The sequence below is a fragment of the Nematostella vectensis genome, chromosome 14 (genome assembly GCF_932526225.1).
Source record: "Nematostella vectensis chromosome 14, jaNemVect1.1, whole genome shotgun sequence".
Lineage (NCBI taxonomy): Eukaryota > Metazoa > Cnidaria > Anthozoa > Actiniaria > Edwardsiidae > Nematostella > Nematostella vectensis.
Window position 1 is genome coordinate 8,494,938 of NC_064047.1, and position 20,875 is coordinate 8,515,812.

Below are 20,875 nucleotides of genomic sequence, written 5' to 3' on the forward strand. Positions count from 1 at the left end.
GAAGACAAGGTAAGTTTTTTAAAGTAGGTTACACGTTTGCGTACTGTGCATTTTCAAAGTTGTTTTGATTACAGCTACGTTGTTCGGATGTAAACAAGTTTGTACCGGTCTTTGCGTCTTCTGTGATTTTCTTTACTCTAAGTACCCTCAATCTTACGCAACTACCAGAGGCAATTTTATTGTGCTACAACGTTTTTAAAAGAACCGACCAAAAGTTACGATCTCGTCTTATAACTCAAGTATTTTATTCGTGCTTTGTAGATGCCTGAATTCCGCAAGGACACAACCCCACCACTGAGCCAGGATTTCTTTGAAAGTCTAGACCATGTTGATGAGTCAGCTCTAGCGAGGCTCATAGTGGAGATGCAGCTTAACAGGCCGTACGAATTACCCGATTTGCGCAGCATTTTCTTCCAGAGAAAACGGCAGCAAGTATACGCAGGGATTGCAGCACAGTCATCCGTCCACTACAACTACCCCGCCATGCGGCCCCAGCCTCAGAGGAGTATGCCTCGAGGGGGTAGACCGTGGCCCATGTACGTGTAAGCGACTAAAGATACGCGATTACAGAAGTATCTACAGAAACGTGATGATGAGCCGACACAAGCGACAGACGGTGGAATGGACCCGGCGGAAAGTAAGCGTGCGTGGATTCGCGTACGTGAAGAGACGCTAAATGGTACTCAGAAGAAGACGGACAAAATCGTGCGCAAGCGATGGCAACTACCGAGAGCATTTTTCGGTGCACTTTCAGTGCAGACATGCAACAGGAATTAGGCAATATAGGTGCGCTAGACACTCGATGGCAACACTGCTGATAAATGGTTTAATGGTCTCAAAGACAATTCTAGATAGCAGGCCTTTATGAAAACACGGGCACATAAGAGACAGCCCGCACGGACGAGACAGCCTTGGCGGGGGTACCCCTTCCAGACAATAGACACAATCACGTTTGATCATGCACGAAAGGGATATTTACAGCAAGCACCAAACCCCGTATACAGCCGACAGGAAGACCGACCGTGCCTACACATCAACAACTTCCTTTGACAAGCGCGCCCTGAAATGCGATCGCGCTAATTAAGGATTCAAGGTAGCGTGCGTGCAATAATTCGCATGCTGTACCGAACCTTATTACATTGCACAACGATGCCAAGTGACAATTAGCATATCTCATGGATATTTTTTACATGACAAAAGCATATTGGAATTATTTCCGCTTAGTGAATGCCAATGTTGACCTGTTAGATTCTATAGCCGATGAGATGTACATGTCTAAAGTTCTGTTTAGATGTATTTCGCAAGGTTTCGTGTGCGAGTTATTATATCCCTTCATTATAATCTCCCGACGACACGTTTGTAAACAAAGAGAAAAGTTAGTTTTTATACAAATGAATTTCAAAGGCGCAGGTTCGCTTTAGAAATGGAGTATTACATGTTAACGCGTACAATTGCAGATAAAACAACATTCGATCAATGCGTCGAAGCTCAGTATTTATTATATAAAGAGTATGATTCAGCTAATTTACTGTATAAATATATATTTGTGCGAAAAGTTTAGATTTTATCTTCAATAAACATGAAAAAAGCTGAAGCTCTCATGTGTACTTTACAATACAAAGGGTTCAGCTTCCCGTAACACATTCATGACTTATGTATTCAAGTGTTGTCGAGTATATAATTTATGCAAAACGCCCGCTCGCATACCCTCCTCCTCTCCATCCCCTATCTGTCGTGTAAATTTCATGTGATGGCGAAATGAAACATTTCAAATCAGTTGGTTTGCCTCCAGTAAGCAGCAATATCCTGAGTATGACAAAATGGTCGCTGGCTTTGCCTTTGGGGAACGTGGAGTTGGTTGGTTGGCAATTAAAAGCGCTATCCAAGTATCGTCTAGATCCTTGCGCAGTCGATGTCGATTTTGAAATGCCATGTGACAGACACCAAAAACAACTGCGCAGGATGGGTTTTTGTTCTCTGTGTCTTCTTGTCGTACTCCGCGAAAATCATACCATATTACCATATAAACACGAGTAACAGTTTTCACGTCGAGGACCGGACTACACATTCCCCCCTTCGCATTTGACTGTAAAACATATGTTGTAAGGTTGCTTTAAATTTCAAAGAGCTTCACCTTACTAAACCTCCCTCCCTTCCCCACTTAACACATTCCCCCTACTAGCCCCCCCCTCCATTTTTTTTCTACCCAAACCAGGTGCCATAACCGCTAATCAACAGCCAATGTGGGCGAGACTGATACAGATGAGTTTCCATAACGAGATAACACTATCTAACTCAAAGCTCAACTAAAAGGTGATTTCTTAGGGCTTCTTGGGTACGTGATCCGTATTTTGGCAGCGATTGTTTAGAACATCTGAACTAGGGTAGTCTTGTAAATATCATTATTGTAAGGGAGCGGAAGTTAGCCGGAAATGTCAACATGGTACAATATCTCATTGAATATCTCGTTTTCGTTTGAGCGATTGTGTCTATAGCGTGGACTTTAGAAGCACACTAGCATACACACATTGGCACCAGTCGGGCCAAGACGGGACGCTAGCACAGTCTATTACCCGTGCAGTTCGGCAACCATGGACAGCTGTTTCGTCCTTATTAGGACTCGTCAGCATGGCATAGCCGGTTTGCCTCAGTTAAACTTCATCATGAAGTCCCGACTGGTGCCAATGTGTGTATGCTAGTGTGCTTTTAAAGTCCACATTTGTGTCTATAGCGTGACCCAGTACATCTATCTTGTGTGACAGCATATCTTGTGTGACAGCTTATCTTATGTGGTCTTAGAAATCTTTGCAAGTCGTTACGTTACCGCATTGGCATATCCGTGGATGCTCGCGGTCTGTATTCCCCACATCTACTATTCCCGCTACTATTGTCCCGATCCCACCCTTGGTGCGGCATGGCCACACCTTATAACCATACACATACAATGATACTGTGTGAGATACAGGCAAACACGTCGGTCTGCAAGACTTTCAGGAATTAGCATATTAATCAGAGCGCGTGAATTCCGCAATGTTTTCTTGCGAAAAGCGGCCCGAGTTTAGGCACCTTTATTCCAAGTGCTGAGCTATTTTATAGATAACGTATTACACCGCGAGTTTACAAACTTATATTCTGTGCATTATTTGTGCTCTCAGTTGTGGGGTAGATGTTTATAAACGGAACTAGCAACTACCCTTAGCCCTCAACCGGTTATTCTATCGCGCGGAAATCAGAACCTCTCCACACGGCGTGGGGTGTCACAAGTTTCTTTTGTCCGCGCGCGGGTCAGAGCCCTTGAAATCCGTGCTAAGCGCGCATGGTATCCACCATCATGGGTATTCTCTCAGGTCAGGGAGTACCAATGCTCATATTCCAAGGCCTCGCACAAACAGACCAAGCGATTTTTGTACTTCTTAATTTATGAATTTATATATGTAATGCGTAACTTGTTAGTATATCTTATTCAGTTTCTGTAAATGAACTGCCAAAGGTTTTCAATAAACATATCTATCTAAAAAAAGAGCGATGTCCACCCGAGGTACGTTGGTATTGGCCCGATGGTATTGGTACGATGGTATTGGTACGATGGTATTGGTCCGATGGTATTGAGACGGAGTATTGTAAAGTACAGATAGAAAATATTTTAAGTACAGTGAAGGCCTCGTGGTTGATCGCGTTTGCCATCGTGCTACCACCGTGAGAAACAGCCGTTTCCTATTGTTGGCGGTTTTGGATGGGCGTAGAACAAAAGGTCTTCCGAGTAAGAGTTCACACGTACATGGCATGCCAACAGAAGTCGCGTTTGTCTGCGTGCGTGGAATACCGCACATGCTATTGCGGTGAGCGAACCCTTTTCGCTTTCGATAGCCGTTTAGCGGGTTATCAGTGGACAAGTGCTTTAGTGTATTGATAAGGGAGGGCGTGGTAGTGGAATCTTACATGTCCTTGGGATAGAAGAGGGAGGGATGGGACGGTGTATCATAGCTCTATTGATGCGTTACGGCATATCCATGTGACAGTATCGTACCCAGACTCCGCGTAGCATTGACATTGATTTTGAAGAGGTTAAATAAGCGCACGGTGCATGACGGTCAGGATACGGTTTCGGGTTCGGAAATCGATTTTTTTTTCCGCCTCCGCTTCAGGGTTCCTATGGATGTGCCCGAAACAGCAAATAACGACTGGGTCTGTCTGTCGACACGACACAGACTGTCTGTCCATGTGAACTGGCGCATACGACCTCTAATGAGGTCATGTTACACGAGGGGATTATCACTTCCAAAGCATGGCGGATAAAAAAAAGGTTACAAAACATAACAATATTTCTTGCATGTAATGCGCCCGCATTTAAGTTCCAATTTACAGCGGTCGCCTCCTTGAGAAAACAGGAAATGAAGAGCGCTTATTAGCTAATTTCCTGAAATTGTTTTGCGCTTTGCAACTCGAAGCCAAAAAGAAATTCCTGTGCAAGTTGAAAGCATGAAAAAATGCCTCGTTTAGTCTGACCTCAAATAAAGGGGTTGCAGTAATAATTGTTGAAGAAACCAACGTGCGATCTAGCCCCTGACGAAGGTTTAAAGCCGCATTGTCACCAGTTTTATTCCGGAGGTCCGACGGAAACCTCAACCGTTAAAAGACAAAAGAATCTATTAGAATCCGAAATATTAAACAGGCCATCCGCTCTAAATTATCACTCACATCCTCAAAGAAACTTCCAATAGACACATCGCTTTCAATATTTTGAAATATTTTTCGCGTTTTCAGTTAAAAATCATCGGATATTGTTAGGTAACCGACCGGAAGTAAACTGGTGACAATGCGGCTTTAACAGACAGATTTTTCCTTCTGCCTACGGACGCATACCAAGTCTTGTGAAATTATGAAATTAACATCGGCTTCCCCTAGCCCCCCCGCCCGACATTATCCCTTAGCTTCCACGCCTCTTCATCTTACCTCGTTACTTTTAATGCTTCCTAATAGTGTCACACTAGATATTTATTTCGATAAAACGGCTTTCCAGCACTACATACACGCCAATGAATGCTGCACGGCTGATAATGTTTAGCTTATGATGCCGGGGCTTCACGTCCCCTTCCGCCCACTTCTAGCGTGACATGCGCAATCGCGTGACGTGTACGCAATCGGGTTAATTTATCTGGATGGAATTTACATTTTCTTTGAAGAATAACAGTTGAGGAGGAAAACAAGATGAAGCAGGGAGAATGTCATTCTCGCAATGAGGGTGAGTCGAATTGGCTACTTTAGTCCTCGTCCCAGTCCCTGTTCTCTTTGGCTTTCGGTCCACCGGCCTGCTTAGCCATAATGATCTGGTGAGAAGAAAGAATAAGATGACACAGGAATCATTAGGAACCAGAAGTAAGCATAAGAAGCATAAGATGACACAGGAATCATAAGGAGCCAGAAGAAAGCATAAGATGACACAGGAATCATAAGGAGTAAAAAGAAAGCATAAGGCGACATAAGATGACATAAAAAATATAATGAGCCAGAGAAAGCATAAGGCGTAAAAGATGACATAGGAATCATAAGGAGCCAGAAGTAAGCATAAGATGACACAGGAATCATAAGGAACCAGAAGTAAGCATAAGATGACACAGGAATCATAAGGAGTAAAAAGAAAGCATAAGGCGACATAAGATGACATACAAATTATAATGAGCCAGAAGAAAGCATAAGGCGTAAAAGATGACATAGGAATCATAAGGAACCAGAAGTAAGCATAAGATGACATAGGAATCATAAGAAGCCAGAAGTAAGCATTATAAGATGCATAGAAATCATAAGGAGCAAAAAGAAAGCATAAGGTGTCATAAGATGACATAAAAAATATGACGAGCCAGAAGAAAGCATAAGATGATTTAGAAATCACAAGGAGCCAGAAAAATGCATGAGATGCCGAAAAACTCACAAGGAACCAAGGGCTAGAAGAAAGCATTAGACATCTAAAAATGACATAGAAATCTAGAGAATAGCATAAGCCATCATTAGATGATGTAAAAATCGTAAGGAACTATATAAAAAAGGAGCATAAGACGACGTTATTCACCTAACCGACACGCAGCACGGTAACCGGCATAAGACGACGTTATTCACCTAACCGACACGCAGCACGGTAACCGGCATAAGACGACGTTATTCACCTAACCGACACGCAGCACGGTAACCGGCATAAGACGACGTTATTCACCTAACCGACACGCAGCACGGTAACCGGCATAAGACGACGTTATTCACCTAACCGACACGCAGCACGGTAACCGGCATAAGACGACGTTATTCACCTAACCGACACGCAGCACGGTAACCGGCATAAGACGACGTTATTCACCTAACCGACACGCAGCACGGTAACCGGCATAAGACGACTTAGAAATCATAGGGAGCCAGAATGTGATAAGACAAGATAAGATTGTATACAAATCATCAACGTTATTTACCTGATCGACACGCAGCACAGTAACCGCGGCGTCTGTTGCGAGCTTCAGACCCCAGTGCTTCGTGAGATATACGTCTAGAATACCAGCCTCAACAGCGTCTTTGATGTCAGCGCTACCGCACTGAACAAATAATCATAGATCAATAAATGAACCGACAAGTCTGCAGAATAATCATAGAGGGAGAGGGTACTTTTAGCTCACACTACAAAAATAGTTTCATAAATAGTTACAGTAGTTACAATAGTTAATTTCGAAATACAAGAAGAAGAATGGACAGAAAAACACGGACGGACAGACAAACATGAACAACAACAGAATTACACATTCAGCAAGACATACAAACAGTCGAATGGACTGCAAACACAGACAGAAATACATACAGCAATACTCAGGACAAACAACAGCAAGATACAGTCAGCAAAACACAGACAGACATACAAACAGACAGTAAGACAGTCAGCAAAACACAGACAGACAGACATACAAACAGACAGTAAGACAGTCAGCAAAACACGGACAGACATACAAACAGACAGTAAGACAGTCAGCAAAACACAGACAGACAGACAGACAGACATACAAACAGACAGTAAGACAGTCAGCAAAACACAGACAGACATACAAACAGACAGTAAGACAGTCAGCAAAACACAGACAGACAGACAAACAGACAGTAAGACAGTCAGCAAAACACAGACAGACATACAAACAGAGAGTAAGACAGTCAGCAAAACACAGACAGACATTCAAACAGACAGTAAGACAGTCAGCAAAACACAGACAGACATACAAACAGACAGTAAGACAGTGAGCAAAACACAGACAGACAGACATACAAACAGACAGTAAGACACAGTCAGCAAAACACAGACAGACATACAAACAGACAGTAAGACAGTCAGCAAAACACAGACAGACATACAAACAGTAAGACAGTCAGCAAAACACAGACAGACACAAAAACAACAGCAAGATACAGTCAGCAAAACAAAGACAGACATACAAACAGACAGTAAGACAGTCAGCAAAACACAGACATACAAACAGACAGTAAGACAGTCAGCAAAACACAGACAGACATACGAACAGACAGTAAGACAGTCAGCAAAACACAGACATACATACAAACAGACAGTAAGACAGTCAGCAAAACACAGACAGACATACAAACAGACAGTAAGACAGTCAGCAAACCACAGACAGACATAAAAACAGACAGTAAGACACAGTCAGCAAAACACAGACAGACATAAAAACAGACAGTAAGACACAGTCAGCAAAACACAGACAGACATACAAACAGACAGTAAGACAGTCAGCAAAACACAGACAGACATACAAACAGACAGTAAGACAGTCAGCAAAACACAGACAGACATACAAACAGTAAGACAGTCAGCAAAACACAGACAGACACAAAAACAACAGCAAGATACAGTCAGCAAAACAAAGACAGACATACAAACAGACAGTAAGACAGTCAGCAAAACACAGACATACAAACAGACAGTAAGACAGTCAGCAAAACACAGACAGACATACGAACAGACAGTAAGACAGTCAGCAAAACACAGACATACATACAAACAGACAGTAAGACAGTCAGCAAAACACAGACAGACATACAAACAGACAGTAAGACAGTCAGCAAACCACAGACAGACATAAAAACAGACAGTAAGACACAGTCAGCAAAACACAGACAGACATAAAAACAGACAGTAAGACAGTCAGCAAAACACAGACAGACATACAAACAGACAGTAAGACAGTCAGCAAAACACAGACAGACAGACATACAAACAGACAGTAAGACACAGTCGGCAAAACACAGACAGACATACAAACAGACAGTAAGACAGTCAGCAAAACACAGACAGACATACAAACAGTAAGACAGTCAGCAAAACACAGGTATGTTAAACGCCTCTGTGAAACAGAGTGGTTGCGCTGACGTTTCGAGCGTTAGCCCTTCGTCGGAGCAAAAGAAACTGACTCAAAAGAAACAGTTTCTTTTGCTTCAACAAAGGGCTCGAAAGGCTCGAAACGTCAGCGCAAGCATTCTGTTTCACAGAGGCGTTTAACCTTTTCAACCTTGTGTTGATTCATACCTTGTCTACACCACACCTACGCAGACCATCTAGTTTTTGTACAGCTTGTCTGTAGTCTTTCTAGTTATACCATGCATGGTGGATTGTCTTACCTCGTTATCAAATCCGGCATTCATCTTGCCCTCTTGGTGTGCTGCATAGAGCTTGGAGATAAGCTCTGTGGCCTTCACCCCGGCATTATCAGCAAGAGCACGAGGAACACACTCTAGACTCTCGGCAAACTTGGCAATGGCATACTGCTCAAGGCCAGCAAATGTCTGAGACACAAACACAGGATATACAAGAGCTCGTGGAACACCCTCAAAATTACGACACATGACAAAAAAACTATGATCCCTTTTAGTATTAAAATCAATTTCAAACAAAAGTTACCAGGTACTTTGACAACATAGGTGTTTATACATGTATTTCATCAGTTTGCACTCTAGAGAATTTATGTGTCGTAGCATGCAGTGGCTCTTGGAAATAATAATAATGGCTAAATCTTTATCTCTGAAAGCCAAATGAATGTGTTCAGGAACAGAAAAAAATACTGATACAAAATCCTGCATCAGCTTCAATTTACTCTTATTTACTTGTTTATTTGATACATACTTAGGAAGCACTGTGGGTTGCTATAAATGGGTGATTAGAGGTAGTCTAACTTGTTTAGCTATTTTAAGTGTTTTTTTTTGTGTGTGATAAATAACCTGCTCTAGGACTCAGTAGATGTTAATTACTGTAGATATACTGACACCTGAAAACTTTCTTATTCGAAAAAGGTGTACACTGCTTGGATACCCTTTAAGCCTAGTAACTGGAGGTGGATGGTGTTTCATTGTAGAAAAGTAGATCAACTGGATAACTGGAAAAAATATAAAATACTGCTTCATACCTCCGCGTGTGAGGTAAGCTTCCTTGCAAGCTCAATCTCAGAGGCGCCAGCACCCGGCACAAATCGAGGGTCTCTGGTCAGGGCCTTGAAGGAGTTGACTCCATCATCTATGGCTCGCTCGATGTCATCCATAATGTTTTCTGTCGAGCCGCGGATCACAACTGTTGCCACTGCAGTCTCCTCGCGTTCTATCGGGGATAGGGTATTAGGACACAAAAACACATTATACAGATGCCACTGCTAACAGCTCCACATTTAGGAGAGGTGTCAAACACATTGCTGCAGTTTTCAATACTCTTGCTAATGATTTGCATCGACTAAATCGTCTTCTGGCTTCTGTCAATCAAAATACTTGAAGCACTTTCTTCAGCCAGCATTAAAATGGCTTCCAATCACGCCACTTCTCTGTATCACACTGACCAATCAAATAGTATAAAATGTAATTCTGTTAGTTTGAATGACTGAAGTTAGAACGTGGTTTAGCAGTTAAGCAGAAATTATTGATAAAATTTAGCCGAATATTGAAAAACGCAGAATGTGCCACTGTCTCTGCAGTTTAGATTATAAGCTCACCCTGTTTGAATATCGTGACTGGGGTTTCTCCGATCTCTGACAGGTACACAAGATCACAATGGCCGAGATCCTCTGTAGTAGGTGTGGTCTAGTGAACGGAAATGTGTCACTGTTAAAGGACTAGATTTTTTCAATAAAACACCGTATAAACAATAATGGAACTGATGTAAGACAATGCACAATAAAAAGCTTAATGTTCAGCAGGTCACATGCATCCAAAGTTCTAATAAATGGACTCACAACTTTCGGCAAAGCTGTTGCAGAGATGGCCCGACAAAGTCTTCTCAGGTCCCATTTGGAAGTTAACCTGTAACAAAAACCAGGGGGTTGTCTACTTATTGAAGTCTAGCTATGTTGGGTCTCTGTCCTCAAAATGTGATAAGTGAAATAATCAAAACAGAGTCACATATGTAACACACTGACATTTCAAACTTTTAGCAGAGTTACAACATATTTTAGACTTTCAAAATTCCCATACTTTTAATAACCCTTTCAAGGAATTCATCTAGATACGGTATAGAATAAATTCCATGATATTCCAGTGGAAACTCTGTTTTATTTAATTTCTTTTTCAGTACAACTAAAATACATGTCTCCGTTCCTTTTCATGTTTTTTACATCTAAAGAATAAAGCTTTGTCCAAAGCCGATTATACATAAATCCTAAATTAATCTAACATTCAACTATTTAATAAAAAGTTCAATGATGATATAACAACCTCTTGCTGGTAAAAAAGGATATCATTATAAATTTTATACTGTGTTTTCCAGTGACACTTACCTCACTACCATGATCTGATACTTGTTACAGAAATGAAGAGCCATGTCGGCCACCTTGCCGCCTGACACGATAACATCCGCACCCTTCTCTTTGATTGACTTGATTTGCTGAGATATAATACAAAACACCTATGATAAAATCTCTGAACAAAATGAGATAGTGTTATATCCTATGTTAGGTCAAAAAGCCAGTTCTCTACAATTCAGCGTGATTAAATGTCTAATGAGTAATATTAAACTGTTTCTCACCATTTCAAGAAGGTCTTCCTCTCCCTTGCTGAAGCTTTTCAACTCTTCTGCATTCTTGATAAGAACTGTACCCTGGGGACAACACAATTTGGAGCAGGAAACCATTTTATTTAAATGTATAACAAAAATTATGTTTGGCTGTAGCAAACTAGTTAAATGATCCACAATCATTCACCCAAATTTCCCAAATTGTGCATACATGGAGAACTATCAACTCGCAAATTGTTTTGCAATCACGTAATTTTGCTGTCAAAGCCCCACCAGTGAGCCCTGTTTACATATTGTATCATACCAGCAAATCTAATGAAACACTTAAAAAGTAAATTCTTTCATTTTTTGATGTAAGTAAATTGAGATTTTTTTATTGTAAGCACCTTAGTCTCAGTCTGCATTAGGTCAAGTGGGCAGGAAAAGACAGCGATCTTGCAATCCTTCTTAGATGTTATGTCACCTTCAACACCTTTCTTGAACACCATTCCTTGGACAACCTCAGAGTTATGGATACCAGAACCCTGAAAAAGGGATAATTGATGAGAAGGACCTGTGTTGAAAAATCACCAGTTACCAGTACAATAGATAAATTGGGGAGGAGGGAGTACCTTGATAGAACAGCAAATATTGCCACTATTACCACCACCATTACTATCACAACAATTTCTATTACAGTGGAACCTGGATTTTAAGATATGCCTCGGTAAAAAGAAAATGTATCGTAAAACCGAGGTACATCATACAAAGATTTTACTTGATTTCACAATATCAAGGAAAATCCATTGAAAATATCGCTGTTAATTATCAGGTTTAATATCAACTTTTACAAAATAGTAATATGGTAACTCTACTCTGTGTAAGACTGTACAGGTGCTCTCTGTAAGACTGTAAATTTGCATTAACTTAGATCTGTAAATTAAAAAAAACATACTGTACCTGTGTGGTGTCTTGAGTTTTTCTCGCTTTGTTGATAGACAGAATCAGTAATATTGTTGTATGGAGGTCAAAATTACGCTTGAGAGGACAGATTTGTATCGTAAAATTGAGAATATCGTTGTATCCAATATCGTAAGATCGAGGTAATTTCTTATACATTTCACTGCATTTCCGTTGGAAGAAAGGAACGTCATCGTTATTATAAAATCCGGGTTCCACTGTATCACAATCATTACCATTATTACTATTACTATCACCACCTTCATGATGATTTATTCTTTGTTATACTGTTATCACATAACCATCACTATTGTTTATTCTCATATCCATCCAATATACACTAGTGTCCTCATTTCATTGCTATCATTGTCATAGCTGGCAAGAGAAACATTATCATCTACCGTACATACATATACAGTACCTACCAATATTTTAGCCACTCTGACATTGTCTACGTTGAATGTTGCCTTCTCAGGTAAAATTGAAACTGAAGAAAAACGCATATTATTATCATTTTTGATAGATCTAATCTAGGAATTGGGGGCTAGACAGAGAGAACCATAAACAGCTGAAAGAGGACTTTATTAAACAGATGGAAGAGGGCTCATTATGGAAAAATAAAATAAATAAATAAAACATGAGGAATGAAAAGGCTTCTGTATTTACCGGCAAATAATGCACACTTTTTTACTCCCAAAATGACCTTGAAAAACGGGTTGCGCATTATACGTGCAGCACCCATTGTTTTCAGTATGATAAAAAGCGGAAATCAATAAGAAAATGTGGCGATCCCATTGTAGGTGAAGAACAGTCACAAAAAATCGCTTAAAAATAACACAGTAAAAGGTATTCCAAACAAAGAATATCTTTAATCCCCTCATCCTGTGTTTTGTAAGAAAATACATAAGCCCAAAAACTCGCCAGAAAAACAGAAATTATTTATTCTTCCTTTATGATTTTCTTGTTGTCTGCCATCATGTTGGAATTTACTCCACCAAGTCTCTCTGCATCATGTCCAAAATGGCAGTGAACGAACACAAGCTCGCATTTTGATGTTCCATGTGAAAATACAAATGTTCAGCATTAAGAATAATAGCTTTACAGTTGTGCTAAGATGCGCTGCTTATGCCTAAGAGGTTCAAAGTGGTTATCACCTTTAAGTTCAGGTGTAGAAAAGCATTTACCATACTTATATATGAATAAAATGAATTGTGAATCGGAACATTTATATCATCTTGATACTTGTTTCTTTTTTTGTTGCTTCTCACTTCCTTGTTTTTTTCTATTGGAGTGCATATTATATGCGGGTTTTCAAATTTTTTTTTTTTAAAGGCCTTATAGCGGATTATAGGTGGGTGCGTATTATATGCCAGTAAATACGGTACTGTAATGGTGAAAAAGGACACAGCTGATCTTCCTGATGAATTAACCACCAGCTCCAGAGGGTACAAAATGCAGGTTGCAGGTCGGCTGCAGGTTAAGTACTAACCTGAGTATCAGGGCCTATGTTTCTATCGCGCCGGAGAGAAACAAGACAAGGGCCTGATACAAGTACTGTTCGGATCGCATGTTCTCATGCCGGATTCCGGCATGGCTCCTGATTGGTAAAAAAAACAAAGGGTACTCGAATGGGACGCGCTGATTGGTTTAGCTATATATAGTACCCTAGCCCGTTGACTGCTCGTTCTCAGAGTAATGGCGGACTCCAAAAGTGCTTTTAACCTGGCGTTAGCAGAATCAGAGAAATCGTTTTCTTTAACATTTAAAAAAATATATTTTCCTGTCTTCATTTTCTTCCGAAAAATTGCGCCTGATACTCAGGTTAGATGTTCAAATGTTTTGCCAAGGCCGGTCGTTGCGTGTGTTTATTTCTCATTGGTATCAATTTTCGAAGCGAACATCTACTAGTTATACCAAAAGCGCTGGAAATAATGATGTCATAGAAGCTGCTTAATACTACGGACATCTTTAGTAGTAGTCATCAAATTTTTAGACAGACCAGGCGACGAATATTCAAAAAATTTGTCTGTGAGAGCACGAAGAATGCTTGGGATTGTTTGCGGTACTTCCCGCGAGTTGTTGATCGAGTGAGCTTATCAAATAATGGAATTTGTGTTCAAGCAGAGGTTTGTCTATTTAGACGAAAAAGCCTGTAGGAAATAAGTGATGTGAACGTCCTGCAGTAATTTAGTGATGTGTGGATCTGCAGCTATATACTTAAATCGTAAATCTCCTGAGCCGTCAACTATCTTTGCGTTCAAATCATTTAGCACAAAGTTCCTCTCACCGGGGTTCGTCGTTACTAAAATTATTTCCTTGCATATAACACCAATGTAGTTTTGATTTACATAAATGCTGTTTATAATTTGATTTGGGTATTTGATTTTGCCACCACGCGAGTCTTTGGAAAATTGACAGCCTGAAAATGGGCGGCAGGCGTCGCTTCTAGTATTTGTGTCAGGCGTACTTTTATTTTTGCTCTCCAAATTTTGAAAAATAAAATCGCCAGATACTCAGACTAGTTAAGTACTAAATGCGTTGGGTGGTTTTAATGTTTTTTATGTGTTTTTTTTTTGTTTTGTTTCTCTATTTCATTCAATTTCTACGGCTCACAAGACGTGTTAGATTATTGAATACTCAGATTCACGTTATTTCTAAGCAATCACATGACCATGGGAATAATTCTGATCTTGCCAGCGATTTGCTACACATCAACCAAACTTGGGTCAAATAATGCATCTGACCTGCACCCGACCTGCAACCTGCATTTTGTACCCTCCGCAACATGCTTCAACAAGTATTCTTATCTTTCCTTTACTCAAATGCTGTAAGTGTTTTTCTTCTTTTAAAATAATAAAAGCCCCGAAGAAAGTCAGAAAGTCAATAAATATCAGTAGTCAACAATCCTCATGACTCCGAAAGTAGGTGTTTTTCTACAGTTTTTTTGCACAGCTTTTGTCCTCAAGATATTAACTGCCTAATTTGGGATTCTCATATTTATTCCTAAGAACATCAACACTATAATTAGCCTGTTTTTCTATCATTATTATGGTTAAAGTGGATCTAAAAATGATTCAAAAGCTTTTACCAAATCATTACATGGGACATAATGTTATTCTTACCACAGGCATGTGCTATTAACTCTGATAAAAAGTCCTCATTCCCATACTGAAACAGAGAGAACAGAGTCATGTGAATCAACTTTTGTTCATTTTCCTGCATTTCTATAGTGAACCTTCCCTAAATCAGCTGTTATTTTTTTCTTTCTAAAAGAAGCTTACATATTATGTCTATGTAAATCACCTCTATCACTGAGTCAATTCATTTCCAAGTAAACAAAATCTATTTTCTACAGAAAAGATATTCAGTCACTAGAAATAGGACATGTAATCCATAATAGCAAGGGTTCCAAATAGCAGCCAGCTGCCGGTGATAGCCGGCTGTTTTCTGGTTTTTTTTCCAGCTCTTTTATTCTGTATTCCTCTTTCATATTTTGAGTATGCAGGCTTTTTTTCCCCACCAAAATCCAGAAAGCTGGCAAAATCTAGCCGATTTAAAAAAATATATATTTTTAACCCTGAATGGCGTATCGCAAAACACAAGTCAGGCCCAAGATTATCTGGGGGGGGGGGGGGGGGGGGGGGGCACAGTCATAGGTATCATATGAAAAAAGGATAGTATTTGAAAATTCCTTAACAAGAAATGACCCACTTTTTGGATGCCAAGGGGGGAGGGGCACGTGCAACCTGCGCACACCCCTGTGTACAGTATACCACAAACAATATGCTCCTGTTAACATTACCTGTTTACTGCTGACTGCTGTCTTGATAGCTTTTGTCACCTCCTTCTCATCTCTTATATTGGTCAGCTTGGAACAACTCATCTCTACAAGAAATTCAACCCAAATGAGCAAAAAGGATGAAAAAACAAATATGGGTGTTCGAACTAAGACCACTACATAGTCTTTGGCAACAAATTACAGGAGTAATAGTTTTTACTTGAGAGCATTCCATGATGCAGATGTGGACTTATTGAGACTCCAGGGTTCTGAGGCAGGTGGTGGGGGATGGGTAGTTTACCACAAGAATGTAAATCTCTAAGTTACACTTTTGTGTGAGTCACCCTAACATACCTGGAAACTCAAAAGCATTTTTTGCATATCCCTACAAACTGTAACCAACCTGGTAATAACTCTAAAGCATTTGTGCAGGCCTGCGCATATCTCTACATACTGTAACATACCTGGCAATAATTATAAAGCTTTGTTGCATACTCTACATACTGTAACATACCTGGTAATAACTCTAAAGCTTTTTTGCAGGCCAGCTCGTATCCCTGTATGACCTCGGGTGGTGAAAGACCCTGCAATAGAACAATCACATTTACAACAATAAATGCAAGAAATAATAAATATGTAAGCACAGAACGATATCATCTAAAGGGATTACAGAGTTTGTTGTATTAAGAAGTTTGTATTTACTGGCAGGTATTAAAAAATGAAATTTACTAATTGCATATTTCTACACCTAAACAATCTGCATTTCTTCCACATTAGCCTACACCTCAAATCTTAACCCTCGGACTCAATTCTTAGGTCTAAACATAAAGTGTTTCGATAAAGTCAAGCAATATTAGTATTTACCATTCTTAGAAGATCCTCTGCTGCACTCAGCAGAGCCCCAGCGAAGACAATCACGAAATTGGTGCCATCCCCAACCTAGAACAAAACACAGCAAAGTATAACACCAACCTCATTAACAAAAAATTGGGAACAAAAATGTTACTAAGCGTAGTGATTGATTTGACAGGACGTTATGTGACCATAGAGAGAGATTTTACATCTTTTAATGTACTGACCTCTTGTTCTTGCATTTGCAAAGCCAGCACAAGCATCTTGGCAGCTGGATGCTCAACCTGAAACAATATGCAGGAGAAAACTTAGAGCAGCTTGGATGCATTTCCTAAAATTCCTCCTTACTAATATCACGTTTGTATATATCAAAGACATGATATATACAGTGGAACCTGGATTTTATGGTATGCCTTGGGGAAAAAAAAAAATGCATCGTAAAATCGAGTTATTGTTACAAAGAGGTTCTCGATTTTACGATTTAAAGGAAAACCCGTTGTAACGAGGACTTTAACAAATTAATAATATTGTGAATGTACCCTGTGTAAGCCTTTACAGTTTCTCTCTGAAAGACTATTTTCTGTGTTTAATGAGCTCTGGCAACTCAAAAATCTATTAACTGTACTGTATGTGTGTTGTGTCTTGAGTTTTCCTCTCTTTGTTGATAGAGAGAGTCAGTAATATTGTTGTATGGAGGTCAAACCTACGCTTGGGAGAACAGATTGGTATCGTAAGACCAAGAATATCCTTGTATCCAATATCGTAAAATCAAGGTAATTTCTTATACAGTAAAGTACATTTCACTGTATTTCTGCCAGGAGAAAGGAACGCCATCCAGGATACTGGATCATAAAATCCAGTATTCTAAAATCCAGGTTCCCATGTATCTGTATGCTACATACTGTAATTAGGAAATGAAATTCATGATACCATATTTATTCATGTATAATACACACTTTTTTCGCCAAAATGACCTCCAAAATCGGGGTGCGCATTATACATAAAACTTCCTAATTGGTATGTGAATAATTTGCATAATAATAAAAACAACAGGAAGCTCTTGATTGGCTGTTCTCTGCCCCAAGTAACCAATTATAACACTGTTATTTTGATCTGTGAATACATTAGTTAAAGTATTTAAACTCCGCATCATTTTGACATACCAAATCTAAATCAACATCAATTATCACTCGATCATGTTTTCAAAGCGCAAAAGTTACACAGCAAACGACAAACTCAAGATTATCGGTTTTGCGGGAACAAACGATAACAGAGCCGAGGAAAGAGAATATGGAGTTAATGAGACAAACATACGGCAATGGAGGAAAAATAAAGAGAACCTAAAGACGATGCCACGCATGAAGCGTGCAGCGCATGGACGCAAGGCTGCGTTTCCAGAACTGGAAGTCGACCTCCTGGCATGGATTCAAGAGAAACGAAAGAACAGACTTGCCATACTGCCATTGCTTATCAGAATGAAGGCACTCGATCTTGCAAAAGAAGAAAAATATGGCATTTCAGCAAGAACAATCATGGCAAGCATCTTTTGGTGTCAGTTATTTCTGAAGAGAAATAGACTTTTCATTCATCAAAAGACCACCCTTGCGCAATGACTCCCCACCAACTACGAAGAGAAGATCCTCGGTTTCCAATCCTATGTCATCAACCGTCGTAAAGAGCAAGATTATCTGTTACACCTGATCGTAAACATGGATGAGATGCAGCTTACTTTTGACATGCCGCCAAGTCAAACTGTCAACAACATCGTCAAGAAAACAGTAAAAATCAGAACTTACATGTTTATCTATGCCTCCTACATGCTTGTTTTTATTGACTTTTCACTGGTTTTGAATATCATTTTTCAGTTAATACAGTTAATTTTCTATTTTTTTCCAAAATGACCCCCAAAAATCGGGGTACATATTATACATAAGTGCGTATTATACATGGAGTAAATACGGTATGTATATAATAAGGAAGTTGACTTGAGGACACTTTGAAGATCTGTACTGCATAAAACTTTTTTTTCCTTTGATAGCAAAAAAAAAAACAGAATATTCTTTTTGTTTCAAGTGTTTATACTGTACCTCCAGCTCTTTGATAATTGTTGCTGCATCATTTGTGACAAATAACTTCTCAAGATGGTTAACAACCATCTTATTCATGCCTGGATATCAAACAAAATAATGCTAATTTAATAACCCTGCCCGACGACACTGCCTCACCATTATTATGTATAAATGCCCTCCTTCAATTAAGTATTCCCTTCCTAATAAGTACCCCCCTTCGACCTAAAATTTTGAAATAAGCTCCCCCTCCCAATAAGTGCCCCCTTTCAACATTGAATTTTGAAATAAGTGCCCCCCTCCCAATAAGCGCCCCCCTTCCATCCCCTGTAAACAAATCTCAACAAATGCAACACTTGTACGTTATAAATTTAGCTTGCATTGACATGCTCACATTACAACATGGGCCTATTTATTATTCCACCCCCCCCCCCCTTGACAGCCAAAAAGTGGGTCATTTCTTACTAAGGATTCTGCAAATACTATTCTTTTTCCATATGATACCTATGACTGCACATGCCTGTCAGCCAATCCTGGGAACACACCTCATTAAAACTCACCATTAGGACCAAGTGAAGACTGCGTCACTTTGGCAAGTTGACGACACGCCTCAATGTTTCTATACACTGCTTCTTCAAGGCCATTGAACATCTGACATACAACAAACACAAATACTCAGTTAGCCAAAGGTTATGTCCCAATCATACCATATGAGTTATTTTCAATCTGTGTCGAGTTAAAAATTGTGAAAGTAGAATTTATTAAATAGTTTTTTGATATAAAACGTATAAAAGTCAAACTAAATAATTGTTTTCCATAGAGAAAGCATAAAGTTTTAAAAACATGTAATAAATGAGGGCTTGGTCTTGTATTGAGGATGAGCGGCTTTAGTAATTTTCGCTTTATATATTCGTCAGTTGCTAACAACATTGACACTTCATAAAAAGTAAAATTAGTATGTACAACTAGTGACTTGACGAGTAGATTATAGAGTGCAAAAATGGTGTTATTGTAATCAGCTTTTTAATCTAGGAACACCTGTATATTGTACAGTATTATCAGAGGGAAAACTCTCGGTTGCCACACCGGCTAAAACACGTGCCTGACTTGTCAAGGAATGTGTCTTCTGAGTTGCACTAAATCTGGACAAACCAAGCTCCCAGAAGATCCGTATCATGCAAAATGGTTACATTACTATGTCTTGCAGTACTATCCCAGTAAATACCTTCGCTCCATCTTTCATCATACGCTGAAGATTGCTTTGGGGAACGTGAAGCGCCATCTTGGAAAATTTGGTAGAGAAACTCCTTAGGCGGTGCGCGGGGGTTGACGGGTATTTACCACAGGTAGACCAAAAAACACAGGGCGCCCGTAAATATGTTTTTTTTTTCGAGGACGACCCTGTCGTGCGTGTCGAAAAAGGATAAAATGCATGAATTAAGTAAAGCTTTTACAGTTGTAAACTATTCAGGCTGCAACCTAAGTAAGATATAGAATCGAAATCAAAAACTGATTTATGAGTTTTCCTCACATTGATTTTTTTATTCCTGATAAACACTGGTCTTTCTATCTATCACGAAGTCCTGTTTTCCATTCAATACCTGTATTAACCTTAACATTAATAATTGATTTCGCGTCCAGTCGGGGTTTGCTTGTCATTGAGTAGACGCGCATGAATATTGATGTAAAAGACTTTTAATTATACATACGATGAGTATAAATGAATCCTCGAATAAACTCATGTGAGAAAGCGTTGTGAAATCAAGAGGCACTAATTTTGGTTTTGTTTCTAAGTATATCTATACAAATTTACTACGCAAGTTAGTACATGGCTAGCTTACAGAAGCATAATGTCTCAGAAACATAAAATATTGTGTGTGTTTTTTCATTTCCTTTGTTCACGTGAGGGCTATAAGGAAGTTTCTTTGTTCTAAAAGAAGAAAGGGTTTCCTTTGAGGCCCGCCACGTCACAAACTCACAACAAGGGAAAATATACAGAACAACAAAAAAACGTGCTCAATCTATAATACTTAATAAACAAATCACGTGTATGATGAAAGTGTGGTAAATAAATACACAATTGTCCTGAAATGTAAAAAGTGAAAGAGTTGTTTTATCATTTCGGGATTTTTGGGAGAACAGTTCACATCCGGGAGATAGGCTTGGAACAATTGGAAGCCATTGGAGTGTGCATCAGCTGATGACATT

At 39.5% G+C, this 20,875-nt stretch overlaps 1 protein-coding gene across 1 annotated transcript; it reads right to left on the reverse strand.

Annotated features, from left to right (window-relative positions):
• Positions 1–4,977: 4,977 nt before the first annotated feature.
• LOC5510442 (T-complex protein 1 subunit theta) lies at positions 4,978–20,001 on the reverse strand. Its single transcript, XM_048721936.1, has 18 exons — positions 19,893–20,001; positions 19,228–19,318; positions 18,689–18,768; positions 16,829–16,885; positions 16,614–16,688; positions 16,264–16,333; positions 15,774–15,856; positions 15,094–15,139; positions 12,397–12,458; positions 11,419–11,556; positions 11,045–11,116; positions 10,797–10,903; positions 10,257–10,323; positions 10,017–10,104; positions 9,444–9,631; positions 8,662–8,826; positions 6,459–6,578; positions 4,978–5,327 (listed from the first exon to the last, which is right to left on the reverse strand). Exons 1-18 carry the CDS (start codon positions 19,947–19,949, stop codon positions 5,262–5,264), a joined length of 1,632 nt encoding a protein of 543 aa, XP_048577893.1. The 5' UTR covers positions 19,950–20,001; the 3' UTR covers positions 4,978–5,261.
• Between the last annotated feature and the right edge of the window lie 874 nt (positions 20,002–20,875).

Bases quoted from the DNA above. Each gene is read 5' to 3' on its own strand.
- LOC5510442 (XM_048721936.1), bottom strand. From the start codon at position 19,949: ATGGCGCTTCACGTTCCCCAAAGCAATCTTCAGCGTATGATGAAAGAT. The intron at 11,557-12,396 runs GTAGGTACTGTA...TCCCTTTTTCAG, and splicing joins TCAGAGTGGCTAAAATATTG to GGTTCTGGTATCCATAACTC. The intron at 9,632-10,016 runs GTGAGCTTATAA...TATCCCCGATAG, and splicing joins AGTCACGATATTCAAACAGG to AACGCGAGGAGACTGCAGTG.